Below are 22,450 nucleotides of genomic sequence, written 5' to 3'. Positions count from 1 at the left end.
ATGACTAAGTGTGCCATTTTATGTTTTGTTTTCTATTTATTCTTTTGTTTTATTTTTTACTTCTCTCTTCTTCCTACTTTCCTGTGAGTATTGAATGTTTTTTAAAACTCCATATTGACTTATCTAAAGTGTTTTTGAGTACATCTCTTTGTATAACTTTTTTAGTTGTTACATTATACTTACATATTTTATCACAGTTAATGACCTTCATCATTTTACCAGTTTGAGTGAATTGTGGAAACCTTTCCTCCCTTTATGTCACTTTACCGTCCCCATTTATCATATAATTTCATAAATATGTTCTCTGTATGCACTTAGAACCTCATCATACAGTGTTATAATTTTTACTTTAACCTTCGAAAATAATTTGGAACACTCCAAAGTAGAAAATGTATAGGGTTTACTCATAATTTTGCTTACCATGTCTTTTTTTTCCTTTCTGATTTCTCCTTTCATTATTTCTAAAATTTCTCTTTTCATTGTTTCCTTTCTGTTTTAGAGAACTGTTTATTCTTTTAGAATTAAGTCTGCTGGTGGTAAATTATCTTAATTTTTTTTAATGTTTCCAGGCATTTATTTTTTATTAAATATATTGTTAAATTGGTTTCCATACAATACCCATTGGTCATATCAACAGGTGCCTTTCTCAATGCCCATTACCCACTTTCCCTTTCCCGCACCCCCATCAACCCTCAGATTGTTCTTAGTATTTAAGAGTCTCTTATGGTTTGCCTCGCTCATTCTCTGTAACTTTTTTTTTTCCCCACTTCCCCTCCCCCATAGTCTTCTGTTAAGTTTCTCAGGATCCACATGAGTGAAAACATATGGTATCTGTCTTTCTCTCCAGACATTTAATTAAAAAAAAAAATCCATTCATTCATTTGAATTCCAATGTAGTTAACATATAGTGTTAAATTCCTTTCAGGTGTGCAAGATAGTGATTCAACAATTTCATATATTACTCAGTACTCTTCAAGATAAGGGTACTCTTAATCCCTTTGACCTATTTCACCCACTCCTACCACTTACCCTCTGGTAACCATCTGTTTTTTCTCTATAGTTAGGAATCTGTTTTTCAGTTTCTCTCTCTCTCTCTCTCTCTCTGTCTCCTTTGATCATTGTTTTGTTTCTAAAATTCCACATGTAAGTGAAATGCTGTGATATTTGTCTTTCTCTGACTAATTTTGCTTAGTATAATACCCTCTAGTTCCATCCACATAGTTGCGAATGGCAAGATTTCATTCTTGTTGTGGCTGAATAATATTCCATTATATATATATGTGTGTGTGTGTGTATGTATGTATATATATATATATATATATATATATATATATATATATATGTATGTATATGTATACATACATACCTATATACCACATATTCTTTATACATTAATCTATCAATAGGTACTTAGGTTGCTTCCATAATTTGGCTACTGTAGATAATGCTGAAATAAACATGGGGTGCATGTATCACTTTGAATTAGTGTTTTTGTGTTCTTTGGGTAAATATACAGTAGTGCGATTACTGGGGTAGTTCTATTTTTAATTTTTTGAAGAACTTTTATGCTGCTTTCTACAGTGGCTGCACCAGTTTGCATTCTCACCAACAGCGCATGAGTATTCCTTTTTCTCCACGTTCTTGCCACACTTGTTTCTTATGTTTTTGATTTTAGCCATTCTGGTTGGTGTGAGATGATATCTCATTGTGGTTTTGATTTGCATTTCCCTGATGATGAGTGATGTTGAGCATTTTTCATTTGTGTTGGCTATCTATATGTCTTCTTTGGAGAAATGTCTGTTCATGTCTTCTTCCCATGTTGAATTGGATTGTTTGCTTTTTTGGTGTTGAGTTGTCTCTGTTTTTATATACTTTGGATACTAACCATTTGTCAAATATGTCAGTTGTAAATATCTTCTTTAATTCTGTAGGTTGTCTTTTAGTTTTGTTGATTGTTTCCTTTGCTGTATGGAAGCTTTTTATCTTGATGCAGTCCAATATTTTATTTTTGCTTTTGTTTTCCTTGTTTTAGGAGACATATCTAGAAAGATGTTTTGGGGGCCAATGTCAGAGAAATTACTGCCTATGCTCTCTTCTAGGATATTTATGGCTTCATGTCTCATGTTTAGCTCCTTAATCCATTTTGAGTTTATTTTTGTATATGGGGTAAGAAAGTGGTCCAGTGTGTAGCTGTCTAGTTTTCTCAACACTGTTTGTTAAGAAAGAAACTGTCTTTTTCTCGTGCATATTCCTGCCTTATTTGTCAAAGTTTAATTTACCATGTAATTATGAGTTTATGTCTGGGTTTTCTATTCTTTTCTATTGATCTGTGTGTCTATTTTTGATATTGATAAATTATCTTAGTTTTTTCTTTATTTGTGATGCCATGTTTTATCCTTTATTCTGGAAGGATATCTTTACTGGTTATAAGATTCTGGATTGAAACTTCCAATTTTTTCAGCATTTGAAAAACATTGTTCTATTTCTTTCTGGTTTTCATGGTTTCTCATGCCATTTTCATTCAAATTGCTATGCTCTGTAAGTTAATGTAATTTTTCTTTCACTGCTTTCAAAATTATCTTTGTCTTAACTTTTCTGAAGTTTAACTATGATATGTCTTGATACAGATGCATTTGGATTTATTCTCTTTGGTGTTTGTTCAGCCTCTTGAATGTGTAGCTTTATGTCTTTTGCAAATTTGTGTGTATTTATCTGCTATTTCAGCACTTTCTCAGCCCTCTCTCTTTCTCCTTTCATAATGAGACTCTGACATAAATATTACGTCTACAGCTCCCTGAGGCTCTTTGCATTTTTTCCCTAGGCTATTTTTTAATCTGTGGTATAGTTTGAGTAATTTCCATTGTCCAATTTTCAAATTTCCTCATTCTTTCTTTTATCCTTCCATTCTGCTCTTGAACCCATCTACTGTATATATTTAGATAATTTAATAATAATAATTAATAATAATTCTAAACAATTTAGAATTGTTTAGTTCTAAAATTTTCTTTTAGAGTCTTCTTTATATCTTCTATTCATTTCCTGAGACTTCTTGTCTTTTTTATGAGTCTCTATATATTTCATTTAAGTGTGTCTGTAATTTGCTCACTGAAGAGTTTTATGATGGCTATTTTAAAATCTATGTCCAATAAGTCCGATGTCTTGTCATCTCAGTGTTGGCATCTATTGATTGCTTTTTCCTTCAGCTTAAGATCGTTTTAGTTCTTGGTATAATTTTTTTTTTCTTCTTTTTGTTGAAACCTACACATTTGGTGTTATCATGTTATGAGATTCTATGTCTCACTTAAGTTTTCTGTTTTTGTTGGTTTCCTCTGACACTGTTCTGTCAGAAGAGAGATCCCACCTCATTACTGCTAGATTGGAATAAAAGTCCAGATTTCTCACTCAGTCTCTGCCAATACCCAAGGGCAGGGAGCTCCTTATTAGAAGCTGTTGGGTGGGGAGGCAGTGGAGGAGTTCTGGCTCCCACTGATACTACCCTTGGTGTTAGGGATAGGAGTGCCTCATTATTCCTTATTATTCCCACTGTTACCAATATCAAGTGACACTAACAACTACCAACAAGAGGCAGAAGGACTCATTACTGCTAGAGAAAGTGAAAGTCCTAACTCTCCACTAGGCCTCCTCCTATGCCACTCCAGCAGAGGAGAGTGGCATCTTACTACTCTCAGTGGGGATGGAAGGCCAAGCTCCCTAGGAGGAGAGGATGGCCTCATTATTTTTTGGAAGAGATGAAAATCCTGGCTGCCTTCTTAGCTGTCTCTCTGAAAGCACTGTTTGAGATTAGGATGCTTTGTCACCTCAGCATTGTGGAAATCTAGGCTCTTCCTCTGGCTTTTGCTGGTGAAAGTGGGATTCAGACCACTGTGTTTGCCATGTTGTTTGGCTAGAGGCAAGTGGTTACTATCTCAACATTTTCTTTCTTGTTTGACTTTTCTTTGTTAATCCTTTGGCGAGAGGCAACCTGCTTTTGTTGGAGGTTTTGTTGTCTGTGCCTATTGATGTTTCTGGGTTGCCAGTATCTTTAGCTCTAAGTCTGGGATATACAGGGCAAAAAGAAATTTCAGGAACTTGCCACAGTATTCATGAGTTCTGAAGGCCCTAGTTGGTCTGCCTTCTCTTTTTCCTCTCATATTCTTCTTATATTTGTTTTATATATTATATCCAGGGGTTTTCAGTGTACCTAGAGGGAAGAATAGATAAAATATGTTTATTACAACTTTCTGGAAGCAGAAATTTCTAGACTGCCCAAATTTTCATGATAAGCAGGAGATCCAAGTTTAGTATAAATTCTCTTGTTTTGTCTTTTTAAATCTTGAAAACTAACTTTTAAATAACAGGTAGGCTCAGGGCACATGGGTGGCTCATTTGGTTAAATGTATGACTTCAGGTCATGATCTCACAGCTGATGGGTTCAAGCCCCACATAAGACTCTGTGCTGAGAGATCAGAGCCTGGGATCTACTTCAGATTCTGTGTCTCCCTTTCTCTCTGCCTCTTTCTGCTCACACTCTGTCTCTGTCTCAAAAATAAACAAAAAATTTTTTAAAAATTTAAATAACAGGCAGGCTGAGTGCAAAATGTCTGTTGGCCAACAGTCTGTGTATTCTGCTCAGTTCATTAAGAAATTAACTTTCTCTCACTAAGATTTGCCATTTTTTACCTCATATGTAAATTTCTTTCATTTGTCCAGAGATGGCATTGCTCACAAACTTAACTATCAAGGGAATAGCCAAGAAAGAGGAATTTATCAGGAAAAGATCATTGGACAACCGAATGTCAAAATGTCCATCCACTGAAGTTCTTGTACATTATGAATAGATAATAAGCATTTAGGCTTCCACATGATTTTTTTTAATATATAAAATAAAATCACATAACCACATACAGAAAGTCAGCCCACTTTCCAAAACACAATACAAATTAGAGGAGATAGGATTTCCTGAGTCAGGAACACCAAAAATATTAAAAAGTAAAAAAAAAAAAAAATACAGTGAAGCAGAAGAGAAATTATAAAATTTACTCAAAACAGCCAATTTCCCAAAGAAACACTGGCTCCACAGTGTTGGTAGGCACAGTCTTGTATACTTTTAATAGGTGCTGAGGGTCTTCTTTAATCTGTGTGCAGTTCAAGTATTGATATTTATAATGAGAACTTTGAATTTTAAGAATTTATATTATTATTGCCACCCTCTGTCTTATGCAAGTCTATAACTACTTAGCTAAGAAAAAAATAATTATTCAGAGGGGAAAAAAACAACTACTCCTTATAGAGCCCCTACCATGTGTTAGTATATTAGGAGGTTTACTACAGTTTTTATTTTAATTTTTATGGCAACTTTAGGAAACAGATTCTGTTATTTTCCATATTAACTGGTTGAGAAATTGAACTTAAAAGTTTATGAGTAATTTTATAAAAGCTCTGGCTAATCAGTCACCATGATAAGATTTTCATCCAATCAAGACTTCAGTGTTCATGCTCTTAACCAGTCTGTAATATGAATTCCAAAGTGTTGAGATCACATGTTTTAAACTAGGGAAGGTGATTTTTGGCATCTAGAAATTGCATTAATGTTAAGATACTTGGATTGGCTACATAGCAGCAAAAACTTCCATGCCAACATTGAGTATTTGTGTCCTTCAAGCAGGTCCTGGGGTCTTGATAGGTAACTCTCAAAGATGCTTCTCAGCTTCCTGGGTCAGGAACTATAGGCTCCAGGAAACTAAGGATTCACTCTCCTATGAGTGATTGTGGCAGCAACACCACTGTGCTTGGTGTTCAGAGCAGGTGTACTCTCTTTTTAATTGCCGATTTTCAAACAAAATTGTCCATGATAACAGGCAGTATTTGCTAAAGTATATAAATAATATAAAGTAGGAGTGTTTATGAGATCCAGAAGGGACTCTTACTGTATAAAGACAAGAGAAGGATAACTTGGCTTCTGCTGTCCTGGGACAGATTCCATGCACATTACTATGCATACAGGCTATTTCTTTGGTATAAATAGGCATCCCATTACAATGTGGTGAATAGCCAAAGAGCAGAAGGTTCTAAGCTACAGATCTGTTCACCTAATATTTTCTAATGTATTGAAGAGGCAGTGAGCAACAGTAGCCTGGAGAAAAATCATTATGCTGGGTCTGGGTTGTATTTCCCATTTTAATTAAATTTTGTGTATGTCCATTCTGTCCAGGCCCTCGCCCTATGGTCCATGCTCTTTTGCATGGCCAATGAAATCAGTAAGAGCCTATCATTTGAAACTTGGAGGCATCTAAGCTATTTTGTCATATTTGCTAGGCAGAAGGCTAGTGTTTTCTGAGGATGTTTGGCATACACTTTCAGGCTAAGGGTGTCAAGTGATAGACTGAAGGGCTCTCTGGTTGCCAGTTCATATGTTAAAGAGGTTCCTTCTCATCAGCTTATCTATTGCATTCAGTGCTCTTCCCCATTTTTCTTCTCAGCAGCAGATATCCCAGCAATGAGGAGAACAGCATGTGCAGGTGTAGGTTGATGATCAAGTGGTGGTACCAGTTAGACTTCTTGTGAGCATGATCTCTGTTGGTAGGTGACTAAGGAAGGGAGGGACCGGGTGTGTTTAAGCCACAGTTCTGCAAAGAAAAAAAACTGATTAGAATTTGCTGAAGGTTCATTAAAGAAATCAGAAGAGTATTGTTTGCCTGTGAAGAATGGCTTATGTTACTTTTTTTCAGACCCAACTAGGTAATTTCATATTAGTCAAATATGACTTGGTACCATCACAAAGCTTCAGTAGCATGTATTTATGCCTTATACACCTTTCTTTTACTTTTATTTATTTAATGTTGATATTTGCTTTACCCCAAACCCTCTCTAGCAAAAATAGAATGTAATTAAAGACGGGTAAAATCAGTTTTGCTTTGAACTGCTTCATAGTAAAATCTTGCAGTAGTGACAGACTTATCATGTCATCTGTATTCACATAGGGAAATCAAAACATGAATTATTTCACTACTCTTTTTTCTCAAAATGTATTAAACAGCAAAATAATTAACTTACTGTATCAAGTCATTCTATTTAGGCTGATTATTTCAATATATATTAACCATTTGCAAAAAGAGATTGTGTGGTCTGACCACATTTCCTTTTTATGTTTTTATCTGAGAGCATGAGTCAAAACTGAAGGCAGCATTTCTTATAATCACAGTCTTGTTGTTTTCCTTTGATGTTTTTAGGTGGCCAAGTGAAAAGTACCAAAACTTTGGCCTCCCTTTTCTGAAAGCATCGGCTCTCTGTCAGATCCGGGATAATGGACGTAAAGGACAGGCGACATCGCTCTCTGACCAGGGGACGGTGTGGCAAAGAGTGCCGCTACACAAGTTCCTCCCTGGACAGTGAAGACTGCCGTGTGCCCACGCAAAAGTCCTATAGCTCCAGTGAGACTCTGAAGGCCTATGACCACGACAGCAGGATGCACTATGGAAACCGAGTCACAGACCTCGTTCACCGGGAGTCAGATGAGTTTCCAAGACAAGGTATGTAGAGCTGACCTCACTGAGTTGCTCTGAGCTGCCTTACATTTTTGACTTGTACAGTTGTGCGTCGATCAGTGAGGTTGGTAAAAACCGAAGCACAGCCTGCTGGCATCATCTCCCCATTAGAGTTTAGTGTAAGAGAACAATTCTTTCATCGACCTGTATCAGAATCCTGTGGGAATTATAGAAGTGCCTTTTTTGTCCTGGACACTGTATCCCTTGACAATTTGGTGGTTACTTTGGAGCCCCACAGTAGCAGGTTTTGATAGATGAAATAAGGTACAGCAAAGTCTGGGCTCCAGAAGGAGTAGTCCCTTAGTCTATTCTGAATCCCTGTCCTCAGGAACAGAAAATTAGCTGTGGTTTTTAAACTGTTTTTTGTTCCTTTCCCTTGAACCCGCCCCCATACAAACTTCCAAGAGTTCAAATTTCTACTGTTTTACACGTTGAGCTTCTCAGATTCTGTTTGAACAAATGGTAAATTGATTATAACATATTCGAACCTCCCCTATCCTGTGTAATATATAATTTCTTTTCACCTCATATGTGGTGTTAATCTTGAGTTATGCATTTGTCTTTCGGTGTTTCAGAGCATAGGTGAACTGATGTATGTTATTTAACCAATTCCACATATATAATTCTCCCTGCTACTTACACCAAATCTTATTTGTCTTACAGTATTTTGATTTCTTAAGGGAGGAGAATATTTTTCTCAAGTGCTAACAGTTGGCATTCTCTTCATATCCAATATCCATGAGGAAGTTTGTCATCACTTGTCAGGGGTTGCTGTAAATGTATGGATATATAGACTAAAGCATAAACAGTGCTGAGAGGCAGTATGGCTACGTTGACTCACTAGCTCCATGTCTTCTGCTTTGTGTACCAGCCTTGTCGTGTGTGATTTACATTAACAGCTTAGCAAAATCACAAGTGAATACACAAAAACACAGTGAATGAGCTGGGAAGGTTCACTTGACCAGTACCAAGGATGGAGGCCCTGCCTGCTAGATTATAGCATCATTGTTCATCACATTGATTCTTTATTTCTTGTTTCATGTTCTGTTAGTGACTGTTACAGCTAATTTAACTCCTCATGAGATACTTCAACTTGTGTCTTAGTTCTTTAGGACTGCTGTAACAAAAGATCATAAGCTGGTAGATTGTAAAAAATAGAAATTTATTTTGTATATGGAGGATAGGAAGTCCAATGTGCTAGCATATTTAATTGTCTGGTGAGAGCTAGCTTCCTGGTTCATTGACAGCTGTCTTTTCCTGTGTCTTCACATAGCTGAAGAGGGCAGGGGGAGTTTTCTGGGTCATCTTTTATAAGGGCACTAAACCCATTCATAAAGGTTCTATCTTCATGACTCAATCACCTCCCCAAAACCCCACCTCCAAATACCACTGGGGATTAGGTTTCAATATAAGAATTTGGAAGGGGTGTGTGTCACAAACATTTAGTCATAGCAGCTTTGAAATTCTATTCCTGGTAGAAAACACCATGCATGTGTATTTTCTCTCTGTTACACACATACCATCACACAAATACACATACATACACACATGCATGCGTGCGCACACACACACGTAACCCAGTGGTTATTCTAAAACACATGTTCTCCTATGCTCCCATAGCCTACCTCCAGTTTTTATATTTAACAGAATATTTAAAAATTCAGCACAGAAACAGTTAAAATTGTATTTTCACTGCAATTGTAGACTTTGCAGGATACAATTTTTATTTAATCTACACTCTCATTTTCTGAGTTATCTTCATGTAAATAAAGCACACTTCAAACAAGGGGTGGGTTACTTGAAAATTGCTCTGTATCACATGTCTTTGATCTGTGAGTAACTTCAACAAATGTTTTATTTCACTGAGTTGTCTCTTGACCCCAAAGTGCATGAGTGGGAATTGGGGGAAAATATGAAAAATCACAGCTTAATTAATTAAGGGAGTGTTCAAATTTCCAGTATAGAATAATAGGACCCTTATTTGTTATTTCCAAGAGCACCTCTAATACAAAACACAAATATTCTGAAAGGTGATGCACATTCAGCATGGTTGAAAGCCTTTCATTTTCTGCTGTATTTTTGGTTTTATTTATAGTGTTACTGCATACACTCTTGTTTCTTATGATTCTGTGCTGAAATGTAGACCCTTTTTCCTTAGTCTCATTAAAGGTGCATCCTGGTTTCTGGATCATTGTGCAGTGAGCTGTAGATCCTAGATTATTGTTGAATTGTGGATTGTCCTGTCACCTTTTCCCTTATTAATATTTACATAAAATGAAATCAAATGCTTGGGATTTTATGTTCAAATATACCTTTATTCTTCCTGTTTAATCTTGTTCCTCTCCATTGATAATAATGGAAGTTGCTTGGCCATATCAAACTCATAGCTTTGCAATTAACAATTCACACATGCCGTGTGTTGTTATTGAGCCCATATTTGTTTGTGTAATGTGTTTGCATGAATTAAAAACTGTGCAGGCCAAAAGTAGAAATGAAAAGGCATTGGAAAGTATTTGCATATGCAAGTGCAATTCCTTCTGAAGACATCTATGAATTTATGCATGAAAGTGTAGTCAGAGTCTGAGTGGATCTACTTTGATGGGTTCTAAAATTGAACTCAGGAAGTAAATAAGCACATATTTAAAGAGAGGAAGAACAGGAGATACAATCTGGTGAGCATCACATTCAACGTGAAACTTAGCTACTACAGAGAGGGTTAAAATAAATTTTACTCTCAGCAATAACAATAATTTTTAAATGTCATGCATTTCTCATTTTATTTTCTTATTCATGAAATCAAAGAGCAGGATCATTTCAGAACTTATTAGCCTAGAGATACATTAGCAAGGATCATGGCGGGATCATCTCCTGTGGTATTCTTATTTAAAACCCAAGACACTGATCATAAAACAAACATGCTTCTCACATTCAAGCAAGTTTGGCAAACACAGTTGGATGACTCTTCCGTTGCTCAGAGTGGAAAAGAATTGCCAGCTAGTAAAAGTGATGTGGAGCCAGGGTCAGACCCTGTCCAGTTCCCCTGCAAGTATCTGCAAGTATCAAAGGCAAGAAGCTGCCAGGTCCCAGCAGGAGAGATAGGCTAGATGTTCCCATGAGAAGCTTATGGAAGCTCTCATCAAATTATATCTTCTTTGCTTGCTTTCAGCACAGAATCAGCCTCTGCTGCTAAGGAGAGACAATGCAAATTACCTGTCTGGCCTCTATTATTCTGGATCCTCCTGGTGTGAAGGGTGAAAAATGCTGACCTTAGGTCTATGGCCATTGGAGTAATTAGTAATTAGTAAATGACTAATTCTGCACTGAATAGCACCCTAGTAGTCTGAGAGTTAATGCACCTGACAAAACTGACCAGTGGTCTGATCTCTGGTTAGACCTAGCCCCAGGATAACCTGTGAAATAAATGCCACTTTAAATAATGAAGGTCAGCCAAGTGCCCAGGCAGATTGTCTGAGCTTGTTCTCTGGGACCCTGACGTTAGGGTGTAGAGCAGCACGACACACAAGACATTTCCCCGTGGCTTGGGAGCCTAAAGTTAGACCTGAGCTCTGCTTTGCATATTTATGTGCCTGTGACTCTGGTCCACACTCTATGTCTCACCATTTTCAGGTGTATTAAACATGATCAACAAGAACAACAAAAGAATAATGGCTGATGTTCACTGAGCACTTTTTATATGTTAGATGTCAGTCTGAGAATTTTGCTTATATTGATTCAGATAATGTTCAAAACAATATTGTGAAGTGGATTCTATTAGTATCTCCTTTTTCATGGATAAGGAAGCTGAAGCATGGAGAGGTTAAATAAATCATCCCAAGGTCATAAATGTAGGAATTGATGAAGACAGCGTTTAAATCCAGGAAATTGGATTCAGGAGCTATGTTTGGAACTTGAGCCACTGTGTTTGATCACCTCCCAAATAAGTAAATAAATAAACAAAAATAAGACATTAAAGCCTAAGTCAAAAGCTATGGTGTTCAGTTTATAAAACTTTTAAATATCAACACCTTCAAACATTTCTGACTATAGGAACTACAGCTGCTAACGTTGATTGAATGTACAATGAACAAGACCACCAGCTCTGATGATGTGTATTCCTATTCTCACCCATTTGCCTCCATTTCCATGGCTGTCCCAGACTCCCTGCGAGTGTGCCCACTTATACTAGCTCTCCACCACTGCTGTAGGAAAAAGTTCCTGCTGTCAGAATGTGTGCTAGGCTGTCTGCACCGATTCTTGGCCCTCCCCTATAGTCATCACCTCTTTGCACAACCTCTCAACCTGGAACACTAACCAAGAAAGGTGTTGCTATCTAAATGATATTGCTCAGGTAAGCAGAACTGACTGGTTTCTATGCTAGGCAAGGCCCAGTGGGCCAGAGAGTTCAGCCAGGCTTCTCATGGCTCAAAAAGCCTTTCTTTCCAGTTAGTAGCTCTCAAGTCTCTTGAGAGGGGGCCGAGATTGAATTCTTTCTCTGCATCTCGGGCTGTCTCTTTGGGTCAAGGTTGAAGAAAGAATTGGGGGAAGATTGGATTTTTGAAAATATGCTTCCATCAGTTCTCTCAATCGGTTCTAGCACAGAAATCACTTTCACCTACCCTTTGATGCACTGAAAAAATCCATAAAGACATAAACACATACATTTTAGGCTAAGTTTGATTTTGGTAGTTTATAAGCCAATTTTCTTTCTTGTGGTCTTTAAAATAATTCAGGCAATATGTTTTACTCTGTGTAATTTGGCATAGCATAAATTTAACCTGTGTTAATGAGTTAAAAACTCACTAGTAAGCTAAAGTGTTACCTGAATTCATTCAATCAGTGTATAGAAGAGTTGTTGAAATACCCGGGAAACCTGTGAGCATTTCTGCCTGTATCATTGTCTTAAAGTAGTTATTTTTCCACTGCACCCAAAGCAACAGAAAGATTCTGTTTTGAAAACCCTAGACCTTTACCTACAAAGAACATGTTTTAAGTTTTAGTGAAGTTCAAAAGTTTGTCAGGTGAGTAGTTGGAAGGCTAAAAAGTACCTTGAAAAGATTGCTTTTAATTTATTCATTTATTCTCCCACCTCTAGGCAGAACTTCTTTTCATAAACTCAGCTGAGAATAAAATGCTGCTTCTTATTTTTTGGCTGTGTTGTTGAGTTGTTTTTTTGTTTGTTTGTTTGTTTTGTTTTCTTTTTAGGAAAAGAGAATCTATAACCATTCAGTGTAATATGATCCATTGTCTCCTTGCTGACTAACTGGAATCCTTTTAGCTTCCTTTGAGAGGCATAGGGGAGAGCAGTTAAGAATGCAGACCCACAGCTAAACTGTATTCCAGTACTGATGGGTTCCATTACTGTGAGCTTGATCCAATTCTAGAACATGGACTCTCTAAATCCTATTTTCCCCTCCGTGAAAGTTCCCACCATTATAGTTATTGGGATCATTATGATTATGCATTCATCATTCTATGGATGCTGCCGGTATTTTAATAGGCACTGAATAAATGCTGGTGGTTATCATGATTGTCATTTTAAGCCTGTTGCCAACAAAAGTGGTCATCATCTGGTCTCCGCCTCTCATAATATTTCATGCAAGAGAAATATTTTTTGCCTCAGATTTGTTTCTTATGACTTGTAAAAACTCTGACATCTTCAAATCCAGAAGTTTTCTTCCAGTCATTGATAGAGCATGTTTGACTCCCTATGTGCCATAACTTTTGCTACCAAAGATGAACATAACTCATACATTATTTTCTTATTTTTAGAAAGGAAGGAAAGATACCATCTAACAACTGTCAGCTGATGCCAACACACTGTAAGAGAGTTGCTAGTCAGACAATTTTACAAGTGAAAGAAAGAAAGAAAGATGCTCTAAGGCAGTGTCATTGGATACAAGCTTTTTTTTAATGATGTTCATTTTATGGCATATAAACGAATTTTAGGGCTGGGTTTAATTAAGAGAAGACTTTATCCATATAAACTCTAGAGAAGAGTAATCCATTGTCATCACTCTATGTCCTTGTCACCTAGTGATTCCGTCTCCTCTGGATTTTCTTTATTGTAGTTATTGCTCTTCTAGGATTAAATATATATTTTTCAAACTATACTCTTTATGTTTGCCCAATTATTGTCCTTTAAACAGTTCTCTATTGTCAACTCTGCGTTCAACTTTAGATCTAACTTTTTTTGAATTGTATTTCTTTTTTTGCTCTTTTTCTGTGGTAATTCTCCACTTTCACCCTTATCCCTCCACTTTTTCTTTTCCATGGCACTTTCTCTATAACACTCTAGTTCATATAACTTCAACATTCACTGTTTCCACTCTGCAAGGCTTTTTCAGTTACAAGTGAATGTAAGACAATATTCCTGCTGAAATGAGCTTATGCAAAAAAGATGATGCTTTGTCTTACATCACTGGAGAATCTAACAGTGCTTACACATACCATCTCTTATTTCTCATTCTCCATAATTGTCTTTATTCCTTGGAGATATGTATTTGAACATGTCTGATGATAACCTCACTCCCATATTCTCTGCCCTCTGTAACGTCACTGGAAAGAGTCAGATTCAGAGAAATGGGGCATGTGTCACTCGGATTTTACCTGGCCATGTTTTAGACTTAAGCCTACTTTGTGCTTGGAGATAGCTGTGGTAAGTGCCTCCTAAAGCTGGTGGAATGAATTCCAAATAGGAAAGTCTGGTTCTGATATCAGGGGTGGGTAAGGAATACTAACTGGCCTCATAACAAATGCTCCCTACCCTGCTAATGCTCAAGTCTAAGATAAATGGTCTTTCCAAGGTCCATTTCGACTTTTCTAACTGCTCCTGGAGTATGTCTTTTGAAATAGTCCAGTAAGAAACTTAATTGTCTTTTCCTCAAAATCTGTTTCCATTTTTATATCCTAGCTTTTGGTAACTAGTTTCACAACTCTTACATTTTGGTCTTCCAAGAAGACTCTATCTTTTTTTTTCTTTATATTGATATTCACCAGATTATGATGGTTATTCTTTCTTATCTTTTTGTCTAACTTCCTCATTCCATGTTAAGTGTCCAGCATTTCAAGACTGGAAAACTACTTCAACATTTAAATTGCCTCTTTCCCTTAGTCCTTTCCCTGACACTTTTTTTTTATATCATAGATAGTATTGCATTTCTAAAACATCACCCTGTTTTTGCCCCTTTACCCTAATTAAATATATTTTGTGGTACCCATGAGGCAACTGTGTTAGGTTATAGAGTATAGTAATGAATAATGCAAACATGGTCTGTAAGCACACAAAGCTTGGCAGTCTTGGAGAAGAAAGATATAATAGACATGTACCTAGGTACTTCTGATAAACACCACAAAAGAAAATAGCGTCTGGTTCTGAAGTGGCATCTAACTCAGAATTGTGCATCAGGAATGTCAGAAATTGTGACATCCTTTCATACACTTGAAGGATAAGGAGTTGGATGCTCAGAGTGGCAAGAAGGAGTTTTCAGGCAAAAGATAAGGCATATGCAAAGGTCCAAAAATGGCAGAACTTGGTCATTCCAAGAATCTAAAAGTTCAGGTTAGCTGAATGTGGAGTGGGGACAAATGAGCTAGAGTGGTAGCGTAAAACCAGGTCATGAAGGCTTTTTGAGGAGATAATTCTGGCTTCTGTTTCCAGAATATATTACAGAGAGACAAGACGCTCAGTGAAGTAGATTAGGAGAGTGTATTTCATTGAGGCAAGAGAGTTTAATAGTCTGAACTGGAATAATGGAGATGGTTTGAAAAATGTTGTGCTACAAAGATTGTTGACTTTTTAGGACACTGTAAAATTAGAGGCAGCTATATTGTTTTGGGACTCTTGGGCATTGACTGCTTTCTTCTCCTGCAAAGAGAATATTACCTTTTTGATGTTGAGTTTACTTAAAGATACAGGAAAGGTCAATGTTTGTAAATAAGCCCTTAAATGTAAGTGCATAGATTGTTAGTTCAAATTCTCCTCAAATGGTTACATAAGCCTGTAAATAAGCCCTTAGATGTAAGTGCATAGATTGTTAGTTCAAATTCTCCTGGAATGGTTACATAAGCCTAAGCATAAAAATGTAACATTGTTACAAGAATTTGGATTTTTTTCCCCCTCAACATTTTTAGGTGCCTGCTTATGCAAAGAGTAGCATCAGCAGCAGACCACCTCCTATGGATACAGGGCAAGTAAAATACAGAAAAAAAAAAAAGCATCATGCTCTACCCACCTCTTTTCCACATGATCACAATACCTTGTTTGTTCTCTATCTTTGGCTAAATAAATTAAAAAAGCTCATAGCATGTGTGTGGGGGCATGTGTGTGTGTGTACAAGTGAGTGTGTATTTTATTTCTGCCAATTGATAACTTGACTAGCCAAGCTGAGGATGTTTAGAATGTGGGATCAAAACTTTCTGGCAACTGATGGGACAAGCAAGGTGAGGGAGAGAAGAAGATTCAAGGACTGAAGTTTCTGGTTATGGCAACTGTCCAAATGTTAGTACTAATCACTGGGGTTTTGAAACAGGGGATGAGCTGGTGTGTAGGTAAAGTTAGTATGTGCAACTGTGGACCTTTTGAGTTGGAGGTGCCCTTAGGCCATGCACATGTAGATGCTTAATAGGCAGTTGAATGTACAGCTCTAAATTCTGCTGAGAGATTTGTGCTGGATAGAGATTCAGGAGTTGACAGCTAATAATGTTCATGGGACTCAGTGTGATCATCCAGGAAAAATGTGCAAGGAAAGAAATAAGAAGCTCACATAGGAGCACAGCTGATCAATGGACAGGAAAAAGAAGATCATCCAAACAGAGTGGGGAGGGAGGAACTTACTTTGCATCCTCTACTCAGTCTGAACTTGACCGACTCTTCCAGGCATAAATAAATAAAACAGTACTAGTTTTATTTCCCACTCCCCTACTCAGAGTTGGCCTCCTTTTGAACCCCTAAATCAGAGATCACAACGTTAATGCACACAGGCATACTTAGCCCCTAGATATATTTAGCTGGGCTTATAGATTGCCTTAAAAATTTTGAATCCAGTGCCTGTAGCCAGTCTATTCACATTCCTCTTTGCCACAGGCCACATCTCTTGCCTTTTGTCTTATACCAGTTCTCCCCTTTAGTCATTGACTTTACATACCCGACCCCCAAAGGCTCTAATGATAGCAAATATAGTGTGTACTTCCTATGTCCATTTCTTCTTTGTAGAATACATATCTGCTCATTCCAAATATTTTCTTCACACAAGGCTTAATGTACAGACCACTTCTTTGGTGAAACCTCTGCCATCTGATCTCTGGTGGCCCTTCACAAGCTGTTATTATTACTACTATCCTCTGTATGGGTGACTCAGCCTACCCAGCCCATGGATTTCTGACTCCTGTGAATAGAGAGATAAACAAAGTGCTCTGCAGTTTTGTGCAGTGACTCATGGATGAAACTACAAGAGAATTTATTCTTCTTAGTGGATTGTTTCCTGTTCCAAGAAAAAGAATTTAAAGCACAGTTCAGAAAAGGAACTTAAACATGTGGGTTGTGTGTCTGTCCATCATGACAGTATCCAATCCCACATTGTGAAATGCCAGCTTGCAAGAGTTTTCTGCAATGCACTCTGATGCTCATATATTGAATTGCATGAACATTTGCTTTTTGTGAGTATCATGGTAATACTATCAGCTTTTCCACGCTGGTGCCACATACTGTGTTTATGCCTCTGTGGAGACCTACTGTGTCATATGTGTAGGAGGCCTTTGGTGCAGTGTGATCTGTGACAGGATGTAATTCCAACTGGAAGCTTTAGAGAAACTGCTGGGAGAAATGGAGTAATTGCAAAGTCGGACTCACCATGCCTTACAGTCTGGGTCTGGGAGTGGTGCTGCCCCACCCACTGATGAATCATCCCACTGATATTATCAAAGGAGACATTACATTTTCAGTGTCATGTTTTAGGTTTATAATTTAATTTTCAGCTCTGGCAATTCTAGAAGCATCCCCAGGGACGTATGAAGAGGAGGAGGCTGGTGTGTACCCAAAATGAATTCGTGTTCATTTCTTGAGCACCTTAATTGGCATGCATATCTCACAAGCCCTCTTTCTCTCTCTCTGCTGCAGCCAAACTCCCTTGTACCAAGATACTCAATATTCCTCCTGCACTGACTGCTTTCCTTTCCACTCAACCTCAAGTCAGATCTACTTTAGTAATAAATCTCTGCTGTGAGCCATCAGAACAAATACTGAGTGTGCACACAGGTATTAAAAATAAGTGCAACACAGACTTATTTAATAATGTCCAACAGTCTTTTATAATATTTGGAATATTTTCCCAAAGTTACAATGAGCATTATCTTTAATGCATTTTTTTCCAAGATAGAATGATCTTTTTGGGAATAAGAAAAAAAAAAAAAAAAAGAGAGAACAAATCAGATGGGCTCTGTTGTATTCCCAGCTGAACCTGTTATCCTCCTTCCTTTTTAGGTCTTTTTCTTTGGCCAGAGCCACAAAATGTGAAGCTTCTCTTTGTTCACCCTGATTTATGAATAGTAGGCATTGGGCAGTTGCTATCCCAGTGGGATGCATTTTATTTTAAAAATAGTTTGAAACACTTCCTTTTAAATCCCTCCACGTCTACAGCCACCTTGACTGTATAATACATGTTTCTCAGTTCGTCCTTGTACAGTTAAAGTCCATTTCACGTATGGGAATTAAAGCACAGAATTTACTTGTAGCACTTTTAACTAAAATGTTGAATTTATTTAGAGAGTAATTCCAGTGGATTAAATATATTTCTATGGATCTGTTTGCTGGAACATTGATAGAAAGGAGAAATACTACTTCTAATGTCCTCAAAAAAAAAAAAAAATCCAGTCAACTTCAGGATGAATATCCATAGCCAAAACAAAGTCTTCTCAAAATGACTGCAAATTCAGGTGACACTACCAACTTTAAAAATACCTCTGTTCACCTGACAGCCTTGGGTTCAAGTTCTTCTTAGTTTACAGTGACAATTAGGTGAATGCTTATACTCTGACCCCCATTTGTATGTGATGCAAAAGCCCTGCCTGGAGATGACCCACTTAACACTATCTGCTTCACAAACCCAGAGACTGAACAGCAGGGAGCCTACAGCAAAGTGCTGAGTTGTCTTAGCTGAGCAGTGAGGGGACAGTGAATGTAGCCACAGAACCCTGCCATTTCTGTCTCTGAATCAGGGGAACCTCATTAGATGCTTCTGGGGAGTTCTGAAAAGTTCCCATGCTCAAGCCCTTCCCAGGACTAATTAAATATGAATCACTGGGGGGTTGTACTCGGGTATCAATATTTTTATATAAACATCTCAAGGGGTTGAGTGTAACTGGACAAACTCTATATAGAGTATAACCATTTCCTTGGTAATTGATAGCATTTCAAACATACAGGGACTCATGCTTAGCATAGTGACTTGGAATCTCACTTTTTACTCAAAAGCCCATAATTCTAGTTTTAGTCAAGCTTCCTAATTCTTAGAGGGTTTTGCTTAGTAAATGCCATGTAATGAGGAGCTCATTACACAGGATTTCCAAACCAGGAATGAGCAGGCATCTGCTCACTGTGTCCCAAGTATTGCACATCCTCGGTTGCCAGCATCCACCTCTTTGTTCTGAGTCAGAAGAAGCAAGTGAACCAATTCTTTTAGCCTTCCTACTTCTTTTTTTTAATTTTTTAACATTTATTTATTTTTGAGAGACAGAGAGAGACAGAGCATGAGCAGGGAAAGGGCAGAGAGAGAGGGAGACACAGAATCCAAAGCAGGCTCCAGGTTCTGAGCTGTCAGCACAGAGCCTGATGTGGGGCTCGAACTCACAAACATTGAGATCATGACATGAGCCGAAGTCAGACACTTAACCAGCTGAGCCACCCAGGTGCCCCTAGCCTTCCTACTTCTTATCTGACATTTGGTTAAACATTAAAAGTGAGGATTTAATTCGAGCATCTGGCTTGGCATGTAGCACGTAATCAATTAATTATATAAATGGATCTAACATCCTCACCATCAAAGCAGTAATGGTGATTTGAAGCCTACTATTGGAAGAAACACCATCAAAGTATGTTTATTTTGAAAGATGAAGCCAGTGAGGAAAGATCATGTTAATGGTGGGTCCCTACTTGCTTTTCACTGTGAATATTTGTTAAGTCTAGGAATAGTTCAAGTAAGTGTGAAAAGTCCAACATTCATAAGAGAACACCAGTAAGAAGATTAAGGAATGAAGCAAGCTGTGTTTTCAACTGTGTATCATGGGGGATACCGTCCCAGTTTAGATTGTGTGTGTTCAGGCAGTGCCTTTCAGCTCTGGAAGTTTGGTGCCTTTGGAGAATTCAAGTCTAGATGTCACAACTTTTCAAGAAAATGAGAAATCTGGATCTTTTTCTCCGTAAAATCCTCAGGTGTTAAATGTTGTTGTAATGTACTCTTGGAGCACGTTAAGTAAGCTCTACACAGCATGCTGGCTTTTTTCCCCACCCTGGAATTTTCTGACAATAAGTTGCTGAATGCCCTTGAGGATGAAGACAGTCAAGTATAAGCAATCCCAGAATTAGCACCCATGGATCAGTGGGTTCAGAAGTCAGTGGATAGGAACCTGATGATATATGCTTCTCTCCTTCATCCTGAGAAACACAGCCGAAGGCTTCTTGGAAGGTTCCAGCACCACCAATACCAGGTACCCACAGCAGTGGACAAGTCTATCACTCTTCCTTATATTGGCTCCCCCTCCTGCCTGTCCTGTTTTCACCCCGTCCCTTACTTCTCCTTTGAATCACTTCCCAAATACAGTACGTATTCACAGGAATTCTTCTCAGCCTTTGCTCTCAGGGCAAAGTGTGTTAAGACCTTTGGCAGCTAAATCATTTTGAGATACACTATGTAGGCCAAATCAAGACTGTCTATCTGGGAGATGGAGCTCCCAAAACTGCCAGCATAGGACATCTTCACTGGGAAATGGTTGATTTAACAAGAAGTTGCTGAGCTTGCATTACAGATTTACTAAATTTACTAAATTTTAGAATGTTTGTGATTTGCTTTTTATTTTGTTTTACATGAGAAATATTATGATTTCTGTTTGGTTAGTTTTTTTTTAATTAACAAACTTTTAATTTTAGAATACTTTTAGATTTCTATGAAAGTTGCAAAAATATAGAGTTCCATGGTTGGTTGTTTTTGTTGTTGTTGCTTTTAGTTCATGTGTAATTTCTCACTACATGCCTAGGAAACATGATATTGGTTTCTCCCCCTTGGAAGCCATCACATTAGATCTCTGTGCAGAATAGCAAGCTGTAAATATGCCCTTTAAGTTCCTCGAGGATGAACACAGTGCCTCATTCATCTTTCCTTCCCCTTTTGTACTAGCTACAGTGCCATTCACAGAGACATTTAATAAATGTTTGTTGATCAGAGGTTCCTATCATACACTAGAATCTGGAGGGATCATATCTGGTCCAAAATTTCTCCCACACCCTTTCCTACCTCCTTTCCACCTCCTCATAGGGCATCTGTGTTATTTCAGTTTGGCCACAGTAGATTGGGAAGGAGCACTGGAAGGCAAGTTTTTATACTCAAAGCTGACTTTGCCAGACCCCCTACTCTCTCTGCATGATCAAGTGATCTTTGTTGCCAAACAAAGCCAGAGCTGCCTCTTGGCCGCCCCCGGTACCATGAGAGCTTTCTAGGACATGCCTGTGCACTGCATGTCAGAATGTATTTTTAGCCAAACTCTGAGTGAAAGCCAACATGCATTTTGTTTCTTTTTTATATCCTCTAAGCACACATCTTACTTGTTTTCTGGGTGACTAACAAAAACAGTAATAATAGCACATGCTGTAATTTCAGCTTCAGATTTCAGAGACCTTTATAAAGTCTTTTATTAACCCTTTCCAGGAAACTCAAATGGCTTGATCTCAAAGCTGTAAGAACTAGAATTAATATCTGTGTGAACAACTTGCTTTTGTTCAACCTCAGTTTACATCTTAAGAAAATGATTTGTCATAGAATGTTTAATTATGTAGTAGCTTAATACTGTAAGCTACTTGCTTTCAGTCTTTAACAGAATTAGAAGGATTCAGCATGCTAAGGCAGGGATTCAGCACATTTTATAAAGGGCTGGGTCAGAGATGAAATGAACAGAAGGAATCTTCTTTCATAGAGTTTTGTTGTTTTTTTTTAAATGATAATACTTCTCATTGCATACTTTTTTAATGTTTATTTTTGAGAGAGAGAGAGAGAGAGAGAGAGAGAGAGAGAGAGACTGAGCGAGCATGAGTAGGGGAGGGGCAGAGGGAGAGAGAGTGGAAGATACAAAATCTGAAGCAGGCTCCAGGCTCCAAGCCATCAGCACAGAACCCGATGTGGGGTGTGAACCCACAAACTGTGAGATCATGACCTGAGCCAAAAGTAGACACTTAACCAACTGAGCCACCCAAGCACCCCTCATTGCATACTTTTGAAACACTGGGTATTCTTCAGTGACCTTAGATGTATCAATTCACTATCACCCCGTTTTAAAAATGGAAAGACTGAAATACAGAGATCATGATAATCAGAGCTAAGGGGACAGTGGGAATTCATTTGAGGATTTTTCAGCTGGAGAGCAATAGAATGTTATTAAGGTACAAAGAAGTCCCTGACTTCTCAGAAACAAATCCTAAGGAAGAGTGTAAGCAGGAAGAACAGGTAAAAGCCCTCCAGGAATACTTTAAGGGGAAACAGCCTTCCACTTCCTAGAGGTGGTTCAAGTGTGTCTGACGGAAACTTGGAGTCTCTGAGTTCATTTATACACTGAAGGCAATAAGCTCACTCCTTGAACTGAATTTGCTGAGAGTTACAGATATGAGCAATGGATGTCTTGCGGAGCACAAAGAAAGCACGTTTCTG

The 22,450-nt window shown here is 37.8% G+C and overlaps 1 protein-coding gene across 8 annotated transcripts in view; it reads left to right on the top strand.

Moving 5' to 3' along the window:
- The window catches only part of TENM2 (teneurin transmembrane protein 2), a 2,391,334-nt gene that overhangs the window by 1,441,171 nt on the left and 927,713 nt on the right, over nucleotides 1-22,450 (top strand). For 7 of the 8 annotated variants that reach the window (XM_045040340.1, XM_045040320.1, XM_045040321.1 and 4 more), the window contains one exon: nucleotides 7,230-7,529. In XM_045040340.1, the coding sequence (XP_044896275.1) occupies nucleotides 7,304-7,529 (226 nt within the window). In that variant the 5' untranslated portion in view covers nucleotides 7,230-7,303. Of the gene's footprint in view, nucleotides 1-7,229; nucleotides 7,530-22,450 lie in introns of those variants that run through there. The other variant, XM_045040341.1, reaches the window with a different exon arrangement.

This window comes from Felis catus, chromosome A1 (genome assembly GCF_018350175.1).
Source record: "Felis catus isolate Fca126 chromosome A1, F.catus_Fca126_mat1.0, whole genome shotgun sequence".
Lineage (NCBI taxonomy): Eukaryota > Metazoa > Chordata > Mammalia > Carnivora > Felidae > Felis > Felis catus.
This window is presented reverse-complemented; position numbering and strand designations above follow the sequence as displayed.